The sequence below is a fragment of the Anser brachyrhynchus genome, assembly GCF_964034855.1.
Source record: "Anser brachyrhynchus genome assembly, chromosome: 1".
Lineage (NCBI taxonomy): Eukaryota > Metazoa > Chordata > Aves > Anseriformes > Anatidae > Anser > Anser brachyrhynchus.
Genome location: NC_137694.1, coordinates 133,351,892 through 133,364,173, shown reverse-complemented (window position 1 = coordinate 133,364,173; position 12,282 = coordinate 133,351,892). Strand labels below are relative to the sequence as shown.

The window sequence follows — 12,282 nt, the reverse complement described above, 5'->3', positions numbered from 1 at the left end:
GTCAGACAGCGGTCTGGGTTGCTGATATTTTAGAGGCTGCTCAAAATTACCTCTCAGTCTCATTTCTATTATTGCTGCAATTCCATCCGTCCTAGCTGTCAGTTCCCACATTTTCACCAAATGTCCTCAGACGTAGTTTAGTTGGGAATGGAAAGAGTGCATTTGCCAATTCAAAAATGCTGAATATATTTAGTTACTTTGAATGGCATTCTTCTTCATACAAGACCCACAATATGTCTGCCCACCAAGTTTTGCAGCTGTAAAACTCTGACAACATTGAATGGGAGGGACTTAGGCTGAAATTAATCTATGCATCTAATGTTTTAGGGTGTCTCATGGAAGAAAAACAAAGCAAGTTCAGTGGTAAATGTCAGAACATGAAATTTTTTACTTTAAGAAAACAAAACCCCTTCAAAATACAGTTCTCACATAAGTCATTAAAGAACCCATCCCTCCCCCACAGATACACCAAAGGAAAAATCCAAGTTACCAGTTTGGGGGGGGGGGGGAGGTGTGTCCAGGTTTTTAAATGTTTTAAGGAAAACCAATAAAACAAGGCATCAAAAAGTCCTTTAAAAACGCCTGATCCCCATTTTGCTCCCTGGACAGTTAATGGGGGCTCTACACAGGGATTAGTTCAAACCTCTCTTACATCCATACAGAAAAGCATCTGAATTAGGTATGAAGGTGTCTAAGGCTAAGTACAGGGAACAGACACTGAGCTCTCCTTTAACTTCAGCTACATATCACTCTTCGGAGATTATTATCGCAAAAAGATCAACTAGTGATGATAGCAATTTAATACATTGCCTGGGATTCTTTTCCAAGGACAACCATACCCTGGGCTGCATCAAAAGCAGCGTAGCCAGCAGGGCAAGGGAGGCGATTCTCCCCCTCTGCTCTGCCCTTCTGAGACCCCACCTGGAGCCCTGCGGCCAGCTCTGGGGCCCCCAGAACAAGAAGGATGTGGATCTGTTAGAGCAGGTCCAGAGGAGGGCCACAAGGATGATCGGAGGGCTGGAGCACCTCTCCTATGGGGACAGGTTGAGGGAGCTGGGGTTGTTCAGCCTGGAAAAGAGAAGGCCCTGGGGAGACCTTACAGCGGCCTTCCAGTACCTAAAGGGGGCCTACAGGAAAGCTGGGGAGGGACTCTGTGTCAGGGGATGTAGTGATAGGACAAGGGGGAATGGTTTTAATCTAAAAGAAGGGAAATTTAGATTAGCTGTTAGGAGGAAATTCTTTACTCAGAGGGTGGTGAGGCCCTGGCACAGGCTGCCCGGAGAAGCTGTGGATGCCCCATCCCTGCAGGTGCTCAAGGCCAGGCTGGATGGGGCTTTGGGCAGCCTGGTCTGGTGGGAGGTGTCCCTGCCCATGGCAGGGGGGTTGGAACCAGATGGTCTTTAAGGTCCCTTCCAACCCAAACCATTCTGTGATTCTGTGATTTTATGACAAACAAAACTTCCAACTGATGGTGAAACAACTCTAGAGCATCTCACCAAAACAAGCCACACAATACACACAGGCAAATGCATAAACAATAAAGTCAAAAGCATGAGACCAACAGCATGCTGAAGGTAAAGCCTGTAAGACTATGGCAACTAAACAGCAATAAATGTGAGTTGTCACAGGAGACTAAATGTTGAGGAGGTGCTCCACTAAAATATTTCTATGCATATTGTTAAATTAGTTTATCGGGGCATGCTGACCTTTAGACAACGTGAACTATTGCAGCCTTCAGAGGCAGAGCCTTATCCCCAGTTCCAAGCAGCAGTGTCCCCATCTGCTTGGCTTTTACACCTGCAAGGCCTCGGCTTAACCCCTGGTTTGACAACCACGCTGTGACATCAACATCACAGTAAGTGCAATCAATGCCTTGTGAAACCATGCCTTGGCTTACAGAGCTCATCTTAGATATTTTGAAACTGATGCAGCATATATACTTCTATTTCATGTTCCTGCCTCCTAACAAACAGAAGACTGCCTTTTTTCTCTCTTTGCTGTAGGCAGTCTCGATATTTCAGAATAGATACCAACCATTGTTCATGACTTGAAAGGGGAAGGAAAGATAAAGAAAAGCCCTCCTTCCTCCGAATTTACAATGAACAACTTGCCCCACTAACTTCAAAGAAAAATATTCACTGGAAGCACCCATACATATATACCCATACGAGAATGTGACCTCTTGATTCGTCAGCTTGAGTAGTGAGCTCAAGACTCTCTGAGGAATTTTGCTTTGCACTTTCTCTGCAAAAGCATTTTTCATGTATATCCTTCCACCAGCAGAGTTTAGATGCAAGTGCTGGATGTGAAAAAGCAGAAAGAAGCAAAGGAAAAGAACTAAGCTAGCCACTCATGGTAACTTGGAAAATGGGTTTAAAATTAATTTGCAAAAAGCCATGATGCTCAGGGGAAACTTTGGCAAGCGAGAAGATATGGAAAGAGAAAATCTGAGCATCTGCCTTCCCAATGGATTTAAACTTTCTTTCTGAAAATATCAAGTGAATTTAAGGGAGCTGACCTTCCAGAGCACCTATTAGCTGAAACTGGTTTTGTGAGCATTCACTGCTTCTGACAGCCGTGCTCTAAATTACCACTCCACAGTACTCGACCAGAAGCTATAAAAGAGCTAAGCTTCAGCTGCTTTTCCAATTTTGCTGGTACACAACGCCAACACCCCTGCAGTTGGCCAGGAGACACCAGGGAGGCTCACAACCTCTCCCCTCCTTGTGGCAGGTCCTCCTGCCTCCCAGCAGCCTGGCAAGCCAGCAGAAGGCTTCAGATTTCATGCTGCCATTCCTTTAAAAGCAGCTCTCCCCCAAAAAGCTGGAGATGCTGATGTTTCATCATTCAGTAATTCTCAGAGTATGACAGCAAAATAATCAGGCCATATAAGCTAAGTGTAGATTTGGTTTATCGTAACAAAGAGATTACTCAGATACATTTACATAATTTGCCGTATTTCCTATACACATGCTGTGGCTTTCCATTCCCATCTTCCCATCTCCTTTCTTTTAGAAAAATAAGCAGAACACTTAACACACTCAAGACTTCACACCGATCTATCAATATCCAGCCCTGCCGGACTTCTCACCTGGTGAACGTAACCCCATCACTCACTGTGAAACGCTTGTGCCCTTAAGTTGATGGGGACTATTGTGGGACTACCTATATACTCAAGCACAGATATGCAACTAAACGTTGGCAGAACTGAGACTTTAAGGTATCTCTCCATATTTTTACTACATTTTTCCATGATATCTGGTCACATAGCCTTATTTAAAAAAAAAAAAAAAAAAGCATAATGATCTTAATAGACCTAATTTTGTAAGTGAAAAAATTAAAAGGACTTAAAAAAAACAGCTGAAATCTGATGGGAATTGAGGATAAATGCTTTTTCCCTCTGTTAGAAATCCCCCACAGCTTTGCCTTACAATTTACTGAAACCACTGGAAACTGTCATCTCTGAGTTCACCGGGAAGAGTTTTTCTTTTTAAGCAGCTTATGCATGAGCAGATAACAGAACAGGGAAGAATTTCTGTTAGTGAAGTAAAGCCCTACTAAAAATATTCTTTACTACTGTAAAGTGTTCTTGAGAATAAAATTAAATGCTGATAAAGAAGAGACAGATAACCAGCGAGTTAGAGTCACCCTGTCACATGATGCTTCACATCCAAAAACCTATGAATGGAGAATTTGAGCTTAAAACCTTTCTTCATGGAAAGCCTCTACGTGTGACCTGCTGCTCAAACGTGGAATCCTCAGTGCATTCTGACATCCCATTAAAAATTACTTATGCCCCGCCACTTAACCCGAGCAGTAAACTTCCCATCTCTCAGCCAGCAGAAAGGGCATAAAACGCTGAAATCGAATGACTAAAATAAAAAAGGTAAAAGAAACAATCCATCCTTCTCTTGACCTCCCATCAACACTATTGCATCTGTTTCGGCCTCATACGCAGGACCCCCCGACCTCTGGGTAACATGCCCTGAGCAGCAGGGCTGTACCGGCGGCTCTCATGCAGAAACCCTTGCTGCAAGCTGCATCCCCACCACGTCATCCGATATATCACGGCACAGATGTGGGTGAAGGATGACCTGCTCCAAACTTATTATCTTGGCGGGTTCCAAAGATAAAATCTCCATTACATTCGTACTTGTCTTTACCACTTTAGAGATCAAGGTAATGGGAAGAAAAGAACTGCTGCTTGCACAGTGGCTTTAAGGAAACGTTTTCCAAAAAGTGCAATTATACTGATGATATTGGAAAGGAGGTAACAAAAACAGGTTTTGTAATGAGTACTTCTTTTATTCCCTAGCTAATAGGATGGCATTTTTTAAGTTCTCAGATCAAAACCTTCCATGTTGCTTTTTGGCTTGCTATCTTCTATACAGTTATCTTCTGCAGCAGAGTATCATCATTGCCATGCTGTCCTTCATTTCTCAAGCTCCAGGAGACCTGAACTACTAACCCTACTGAGGATGCAATAATTTGAATAATTAGACCTTTTAAAGTTACAATAATAAATAAATAAATAAATATCTCCTTTTCACCCAGTAAAATGTGTTATTTTCACCTTCCCAAGCATGCTTGCTTTGCCACAGAAGCAGAGAACCCTTTACTTCCAGAAAACTGAGCAGGTCCTTTGTCAGTGAAGTCTAAAGAGGACGTAATCAACTAAATCCTTTATGAACAATGCCACTGTATGATGAAAACAAATTGAACGGTCAACATTAGGATGCATGCCTACAATGAGAGGGGGGAAAGCGGTCAAAATGCTTGGGTGAAGTTTCTTTTCAAACAGAGTATAATATCACTTATACCTGGCGTTGCTGAGAGTTACCATCAAGACAACACTTGCATAACATCTCGAAAGCAGAAAGTCTACACCAGAGAGGCACAAGATCCCGCAAGGATATCCAACGCCACCACGGCCGGGCAGACAGCTGCAGAGATGCTCCTGCAGGGCAAGGGTCCCGCGGCCAGCCCGGACACGGGGATTTAGCACAAGCATGGCCACTTGCCGCTCCTTATTGCACATAGCTCAAAACTGTTCTCCTACAGCAGAACGGCATGCATTTTTCTTCTGACATAAAGGCCTTTTTTTTTTTAACTGCACTCACACATAGGTATCGGTTACTGTAAAAATTAGGCCTTACCAGTATGACAGATGCCTTCAAAATATAAGACCACACTTCATTATTGTGAGCATCCATTTGTTAACCAGATGAAAGACACTTTCCCAGGTCCAAGCGAGCAAAAAGCAATTTCTCAGAGAGCCAAACTGTAATATCCCATCGAACTACCCTGCGTTCACATTAAGCTACAAATTACATCGTGACGTAGCGCAATCACATTATCAGCAATGTAACTCCCCTCAAATTCGACTATTTAAAAGTACTAGATACATACCAAATTAGGGGAAACAACATATTTTTGAAGGTGTGCGATGCTACGTGGTCTAACAACACAGAGACTTGTGAAAAATGCCAGGAAAGCTAACCCTTACGTGCCCTGAGCGTCTGACACCGTCACGTGGAGTCGGTGATGAGAAAGACCCACTTCCACTTGCAGACCTGAGACTGTGCTCAGAGCCTTGGCGTCGGGAAATTCTGCCCAGCAAATCTTACGTGGCTTATACTTTTGGAAGTTCCTCACGAAACCCTAAGTGGATAAGCTGGCATCTCACCCTTAAAGAGCATGAGCGTCTCAAGACCAAAGCCGTTACGCACCGTCTCACGGCTTCTTGTCACTGACACCGCAAGTGTCCCAGAAAGTCACTCTGAAATCACAAACTTTTACCTAACTCATGATTCAAGCATCGCGATGAAGCCCGGCTAATTCTGAGCAACGTCTCGTCGCGAAGCTAAATACCAATAACCCATTTTCAAAAACCGCTAGACAGCTTTGCTTTGCGGCCCCTGTCGACCTGACGTCTCCATCCGGGCGCTGAAGCACCATGCCAAGCGGCAGGTGCGCGGACACCAGCTCCCTGCGCGAGGTAACGCTTTTTCGACGAATCCAAGCAAACGGCGGGGCGCTCAGTGCCCCCCTTTAAGCAACTCGCAGCGGTTGCGAGGAGCCTCGCCGAGGGCAGGTGGCGAGGCGTGAAGGCGGGACGGCGGCGAGGCGTGAAGGCGGGGAGGTCGCGAGGCGGGGAGGGAAGTTTGCGAGGCGTGAAGGCGGGTGGGGGCCGCGCACGGAGCCTTCCCCCGGCGGCGCGGCCCCGACGGGGGGTGGCGGGTGCCGGCGGCCCTACCTCGGATCTCCACACGACGTAGGCGGCGGGGCGCGGCCCGGGCGGCGAGGGCTGCCCCTTCCTCTGCTGCAGCCAGCGGCGGGGCGACGAGAAGATGCTGTTGGCCGACGGCGTGCGAGCCAGGAAGGGCAGCTCCCGGCCGGGGCTGCGCTTCCCGCGGGGGCTGTCCGGCTCGAAGAGGCCGCTGCCCGGCGGCGAGCGCTCCAGCGGGGTGCTGGGGGTGGACGACGAGAAGCCGTGGGGCGGCGGAGGGGCGCCCCGGGCACCGCGGCGCTCCCCCGGGGGGCTGCCGGCCGCCCGCCCCCGGCCCTCGCCCTCGTCCCGGCCGCCGCCGATGATGGCGGGGTCGAGGCTGCGCGTCTGGCGGAGCCTCCGCTTGGAGAGGCTCCTGGCGGCGGGGGCGGCCGGGGAGGAGCAGGAGAAGACGCTGCTCAGCAGGCTCTGCGCCGACATCGCGGCGGCCGCTGGCCCCGGGGGGGTGGCCGGGGGGGTCCCGGCTCTCTCCCGGTCTCCGGTCCCGGCCGCGGCCCCCCCCCCCACCCCCGCCCAGCGCCCGGGCTCAGCCCCCGGCGGCGCGGCTCGACGGCGGCACCGGGGGGCTCATGGCGGCGTCCCGCGTCCCGCTTGGGGCTGCTGCCGCCGCGGTCACTTTGCTGGGAGGGGAGGGAGGGAAAAGGGAAAAAAAAAAAAAAAAAGAAAAGTTGCGAGAGAAAAGGGGAGGGAAGGAGGCAGCCGCGGAGCTTTTATCTCAGCGCGCCGCAGCCTGCCAGAGGCACTCCCCCCGCGGCCGCGATGCGCACCGGGCCGCTCGCCGCACACGGACCCACGGGTCCACGGGCGACCGGGACCGATGGGTCCCTTCCCAAGGCGAGCCGAGCCGTGCCGAGCCGTGCCGGGCCGCTCCCGGGGACGTCGTCGGGGCGGCGGCGGCCCCGGCCGGGAGCTGCTCCCCGCGGCCGCCCTGGCGCTGCCCGGTGGCGTTCGGGGCAGGGACCGTGTCCCAAGGGGCTGCCGGGGCTTTTTGGGGGGTTCTCCCAGGGACTGGTGCCTGGAACGCCCCAGTGTGCCCCATGCCAGGAGCAGGGCTGCAGCCCCGTCCCGCAGTCTGTGGTGGAGAGCGGGGCCCCGCAGGGCAAGTGGCCGGGGTACCCCTCTGCTCCCCGGCGGTGTCCTGCAGAGCGCCGGGACCCCGCGGGCTGGCCTGGTGTGGGCTGCGGAGCGCTGCCGGCCTGCGGCACACATCTGTGGGGCTGCCAGCAGCAGGCCTCGGCCAGCCAACGCCTTCAGGCCTGTGCCTTCCGTCCTCTGCCAGCCTGAGGAGGTCTGTCCATCTCCAGCACAGCCAACACACGTTTTGAGCACGCACTCGGCCGCTTCTGACAGACCGAGCTGAACAACTCCACGCAAAGGGACGTGGACGCTCATGTCACCAGCTGATCCGTTCTAGAGACTTTCTCTGCTCTCTCTCCAAGTGTGGACAAGGAAACCTTTATCAGGAGAAAGGGACGAGCGTAGGAGGGCCAAAAACGCGAGGAAGCGCGGGAGCAGAGCGCCGGCAAAGGAAGAACACTGCACAGCCCCTGCTGCGTGGCAGCCGGCCAGCCCCTGCCCACCTGGAGCAGAGGAAGCGGTCCCTCGCCACAGGATCTGACTCCTGCCCCCAGCCCCAGCTGGGAATGCAAAGTCCTCCCCCCACTGGAAATAACAGCGACAGTTGTAGGGATCTTTCTGGAGGCCCCACGCCATCACTTAATTAGTGCTTCAACTTTATTAAGCTGCACTTAACCGTTAGCTTCATGGGTGAGTTCACATCTGCTGCTCTGTTGTCAGTGAGGAGCACAACCATTAATTTTTGGGGTGTGAAAAGCAAAACACAAACGCAAATCCTGTTTTGCTTCCAGACCTATACTTAATTTATGGGGGGAGTGGAAGACACCTAGGGAAAGACCAGCTAAGAGCTCCAGTGCAAGTCTTAAATCTCCTTGCGTCAGGTGAAATCACCAGCAGACTACTGGTTCTTTGAGGCTTAAGCTTCCTTCCTTTGACCCGAGAAACCACCATCTCCACAGTCCCCCCCCAATTATTGCAGGGAACTCTTAAAATTCCTTAGAAAAAGACGGGCTAGTTTGAAAAAAGCCCTTGAGCACAGCACACGAGTTATCTCCCGCTCGTCCTGCACTTTCTCCTCCAACCCTGGGCCATCCTGGAGCCTGTGCAGGTAAGCGCTCCGCGGCAGCATTTTCTACTTTCATCAACAGAGGGAGCAGACTGTTCTTTCTGGCGTGGTATTACAGTTCTTAACCAGCAGCAGCGTGCTAGCCCATGCACCTTCAAAGGGAGGTAGGTGTTCAGGTTTTGTGCACTGTTTCTATATGGGAGCGGGCTTCTCAGTATTTTTTTTCTGGAAAGGAACTTTTTCCCCCTTATTTTAATAAACCAGTCTATTGCTTAATTCCAAACTCTGTTAGATCCTCCACAGCTAAGGTTGCAGCTGTTTTTGTTTAAAGCCTCATTTTCCCTCCTCATTAATGCCTTCAATAAGGTCTCATGCCTGAGACTAAAAAGGTCTGAAGCATGAAGCAATGATCCAAGTTTGTTTCTACACTCCTGTGCCTATGTTAGCAATGTGGTTGAGAAAGACACATCTACAATACAGCGTTACAGATATGTGGCTCCAAGCATTAACTTTTCTCCTCTACAAATGTATCTGTGGAACACATAGGGACAGGAAGATGTGAGGAAGCCGGCAGAGGGAGAAATTCAGAGCTGTGAGGAGCACGAGGAGCAGATACAACAGCCATGCCCACCTCCCAAACGCACTGGAAATGTTTCCTGCCATTTTCAGTAAGGCGCATTGCTTATTTTGAAGAGCTGAGACTGTTAGTCACAACGAGTTTCCAGTGAGCAAAACTCCACGTGCAAACTTGGATCCTTACACAACACACATACAACCTGTGAAAGGAGACAGAAACAATCAGATAAATGCAATGGTACTAGCATCAGCCAGCTTACAAGTACCCACTCTAACTTGAGTGGGTGCAAACCATTCTCATTTCCACTGTCTCAGCACAGGTACTGTTATTACCCAGCTGGTTTTGACCATGAGAGCTCTCACGAAAAAAAATTGAGAACAGGTTTCATGAGACAGAGACCCAAAGAATCACAGCTGACATTCAGTTAGTAAAGCCAGCATACGCATGGAGATTCAAAGCCTCATGTAGGCAATTTTACTACCCATCTTTGCTGCCAGCTGTATCTTTCTGAGGCAACAGCAATAGAAACACTTACTATTTTTTTAGGTTGCTGTTTACCATTCCTGGAAGTCTTCAGGAAACGTGGAGATGTAGAACTTAGTAGCATGGTTTAGTGGCAGACTTTAGTACTACATTAAAGGTTGGACTAGATGATCTTAGAGGTCTTTTCCAACCTGAATGGTTCTGATTCTATGATTATCAGTATAAACTGCATTATTGTGAGATCTGGCAGCACCACCCATGCAGCTGGGCTTCAAGGCTGGGCACTGTACAAACTCCAAACAAAAAGACTGTCCTAGTCCCCAGACCTTAGCTCTAATCTCCATATGAAAGGCATCAGCTGTGTAGCCACGTATGCTGAAAAATTGTGAGACGATAATAGTCGATCCCATATTGGTCATCAGCCCTTCCCTTCTGAAGCCGTAGCAGTGAAGCTGCAGCTGCTCCTCATAAGGTTGCAGTAGATACCGAGAAATTTTACAGTCTTTCATGGAGCTGTGAGTAGACAATGGTGTGGGCTGACTTCTGGAGTCAGAAGGGCTTTGCTAACAGTTTGTGTTCTCATATTTTTTTTCAGTGACAGCTTAAATCCAGTGAGAAAATTTATTCCTTGTTCTGTCTCGCTGCCTATCACTGCCTTTATGCAGTAGTCTGCTGACTTACCAGAATGTGAAATCTCTCTTCAACTTTTCAAGTCTGTATTTCTGAAAGGGAGCAGTAGTAATATGGATCAATAATGCAATAAGAATTCATAAACATTTTGAGGGATGAATGCATTTCGTAATTACGACTTTCCAAGTCATCGGTTTTATTCTGAAAATTGTTCAGTCTTAGCCCACAGAGTAGGAATACAGAAACGTTCCCTGGGCACACGGGCATGGTTGTTTGGGAAGCCAAAGCTCAGCTGTTGTTGGAACTGGCAGTGGATGTCAAGGGCAAGCAGAGCAGCTTCTTTTATTTGCAGTATCAGTGTAAGAATAAAAAGGAAGATGTGGGACCTCTGCTGAAAGGAACGGGTGACCTAGTGAAGACTGACACAGACAAGGCTGAGGTATTTCATTCCTTTTTTCTCTTGATTTTCACCAACAAAGTATTGTAGCCCTTTGTGCCTCACAGAGAAGAGGATCTGTCAGTAGCGGAAAAGAACTGAGTCAGGGATCTCTTGAGGAACCCCAGCCCATGCAAGTCTGGGGGACCTGCTGGGATGCATCTGAGGGTGCTCAGAGAGCTGGCTGATGTCATTGCAAGACCACTTGTTATCATCTTTGAAAGGCCATGGAGATTTGGAGATGTAGCACCTGTCTCACTAGCAAGCTTGCTGCATGGACAGGCTTTACAGAAATTATGTTTCTGTACTTTTAACAGTCTCTGGTGTTTTTAATCAGTGTCATTTAGGTTGGAAAAGACCTCTGAGATCATCAAGTCCAACCATTAACCTAGCACTGCCAAGTCTACCGCTAAACCATGTCCCTAAGCACCACATCTATACATCTTTTAAATACAGGTGGAGGTGGTGACTCAACTGCTTCCCTGGGCAGCCCATGACACACATTAATCTGGAATTCTAAGGAGATCCTGGACAGAAGTTAAAATCAAAATATGTAAAGAAGCTCATTACCATTACACATGTTTTGATAGCATTTTTAAAAATAACTGTTTATCAAAATACAAATGTATTCATCTCAGTAATTAAGGAAGACTGCATTTTGTTTTGACTTGTGAACAAAATCTCTAAAGGTGAATTAGAAAATCAGCGCATTTTGCTACTCTTTATTTCTTCAGAAGTTATAGGCATGAAAAAGTGAAGACATTTTTTAACCTTACAATTTTTCTTACAAGAGAATTCCTAACACTTTAATTCTTGGGATTTGATATTTGGACAAAAAGACACATCTAACATTTAGTTCTTCTAAAACTCTTCTAGTTCTCATGTGAAGACAGAAGAGTTCTGTTATTTACAGATCTTAAGGCTACATTACAGTGTAATTGATTTATGGGCATTTTATCATCATGTTCAAAGCTACTCCTTCAGAGGAGAGGTCTTCAAAAGTGTATGCAGAAGCAGATGGAATCAGTGAATGATTTAAGTCCACGCAAGAAGCCAGCACCCTGTCAGCAGCTTTGGCTCTCCTTGTGTTTGACCTTTACAAGGACGGTGACCAAGTATTACGACAGCCTGGTCCTGTCTCTAAAGTGGCCACTGTGTGTTTTGCTAGTGACCTTGGTAAGACGTGCATGGCTGTGCCATGCTAACAACACGTGCTTTGACATAACTAGAAAGGAAATTGCCTGTAGGGCTATGTCTCCCTGTAAAGTCCTCGTGTTCCACTATTTCTTACCTGGCATAGGCCTCTGCAGGTCAGTCGCTGAGAGACCCTTGGTAAGACACCTCAGAAGAGTGAGAAATGTGAGAGAAGCAGCCCTGCAGCCCCCCAGGTCAGTGCAGAAGGAGGGCAGGAGGTGCTCCAGGCAGGCAGCAGCAGTTCCCCTGCGGCCTGTGGAGAGGCCCCTGGTGGAGCAGGCTGTCCCCCTGCAGCCCGTGGGTCCCACACGGAGCAGATCTCCACGCTGCAGCCCGTGGAGGAGCCCACGTGGAGCAGGTGGATGTGGCCTGGAGGAGGCTGCGGCCCATGGAGAGCCCCCGCAGGAGCAGGCCCCGGGCCGGAGCTGCAGCCCGTGGAGAGGAGCCCACGCAGGAGCAGGGGGTCTGGGGGGAGCTGCCGCCCGTGGGGGACCCGTGCTGGAGCAGTTTGCTCCTGGGGGATGGACCCC

At 49.0% G+C, this 12,282-nt stretch overlaps 1 protein-coding gene across 2 annotated transcripts in view; it reads right to left on the bottom strand.

The window, feature by feature from the left end:
* The window catches only part of ARHGAP6 (Rho GTPase activating protein 6), a 325,242-nt gene extending 317,284 nt beyond the window's left edge, over positions 1-7,958 (bottom strand). The window contains exon 1 of one of the 2 annotated variants that reach the window (XM_080556509.1): positions 6,257-7,958. In XM_080556509.1, the coding sequence (XP_080412635.1) occupies positions 6,257-6,709 (453 nt within the window). In that variant the 5' untranslated portion in view covers positions 6,710-7,958. The remainder of the gene's footprint in view (positions 1-6,256) is intronic. The other variant, XM_080556508.1, reaches the window with a different exon arrangement.
* Positions 7,959-12,282: the final 4,324 nt, after the last annotated feature.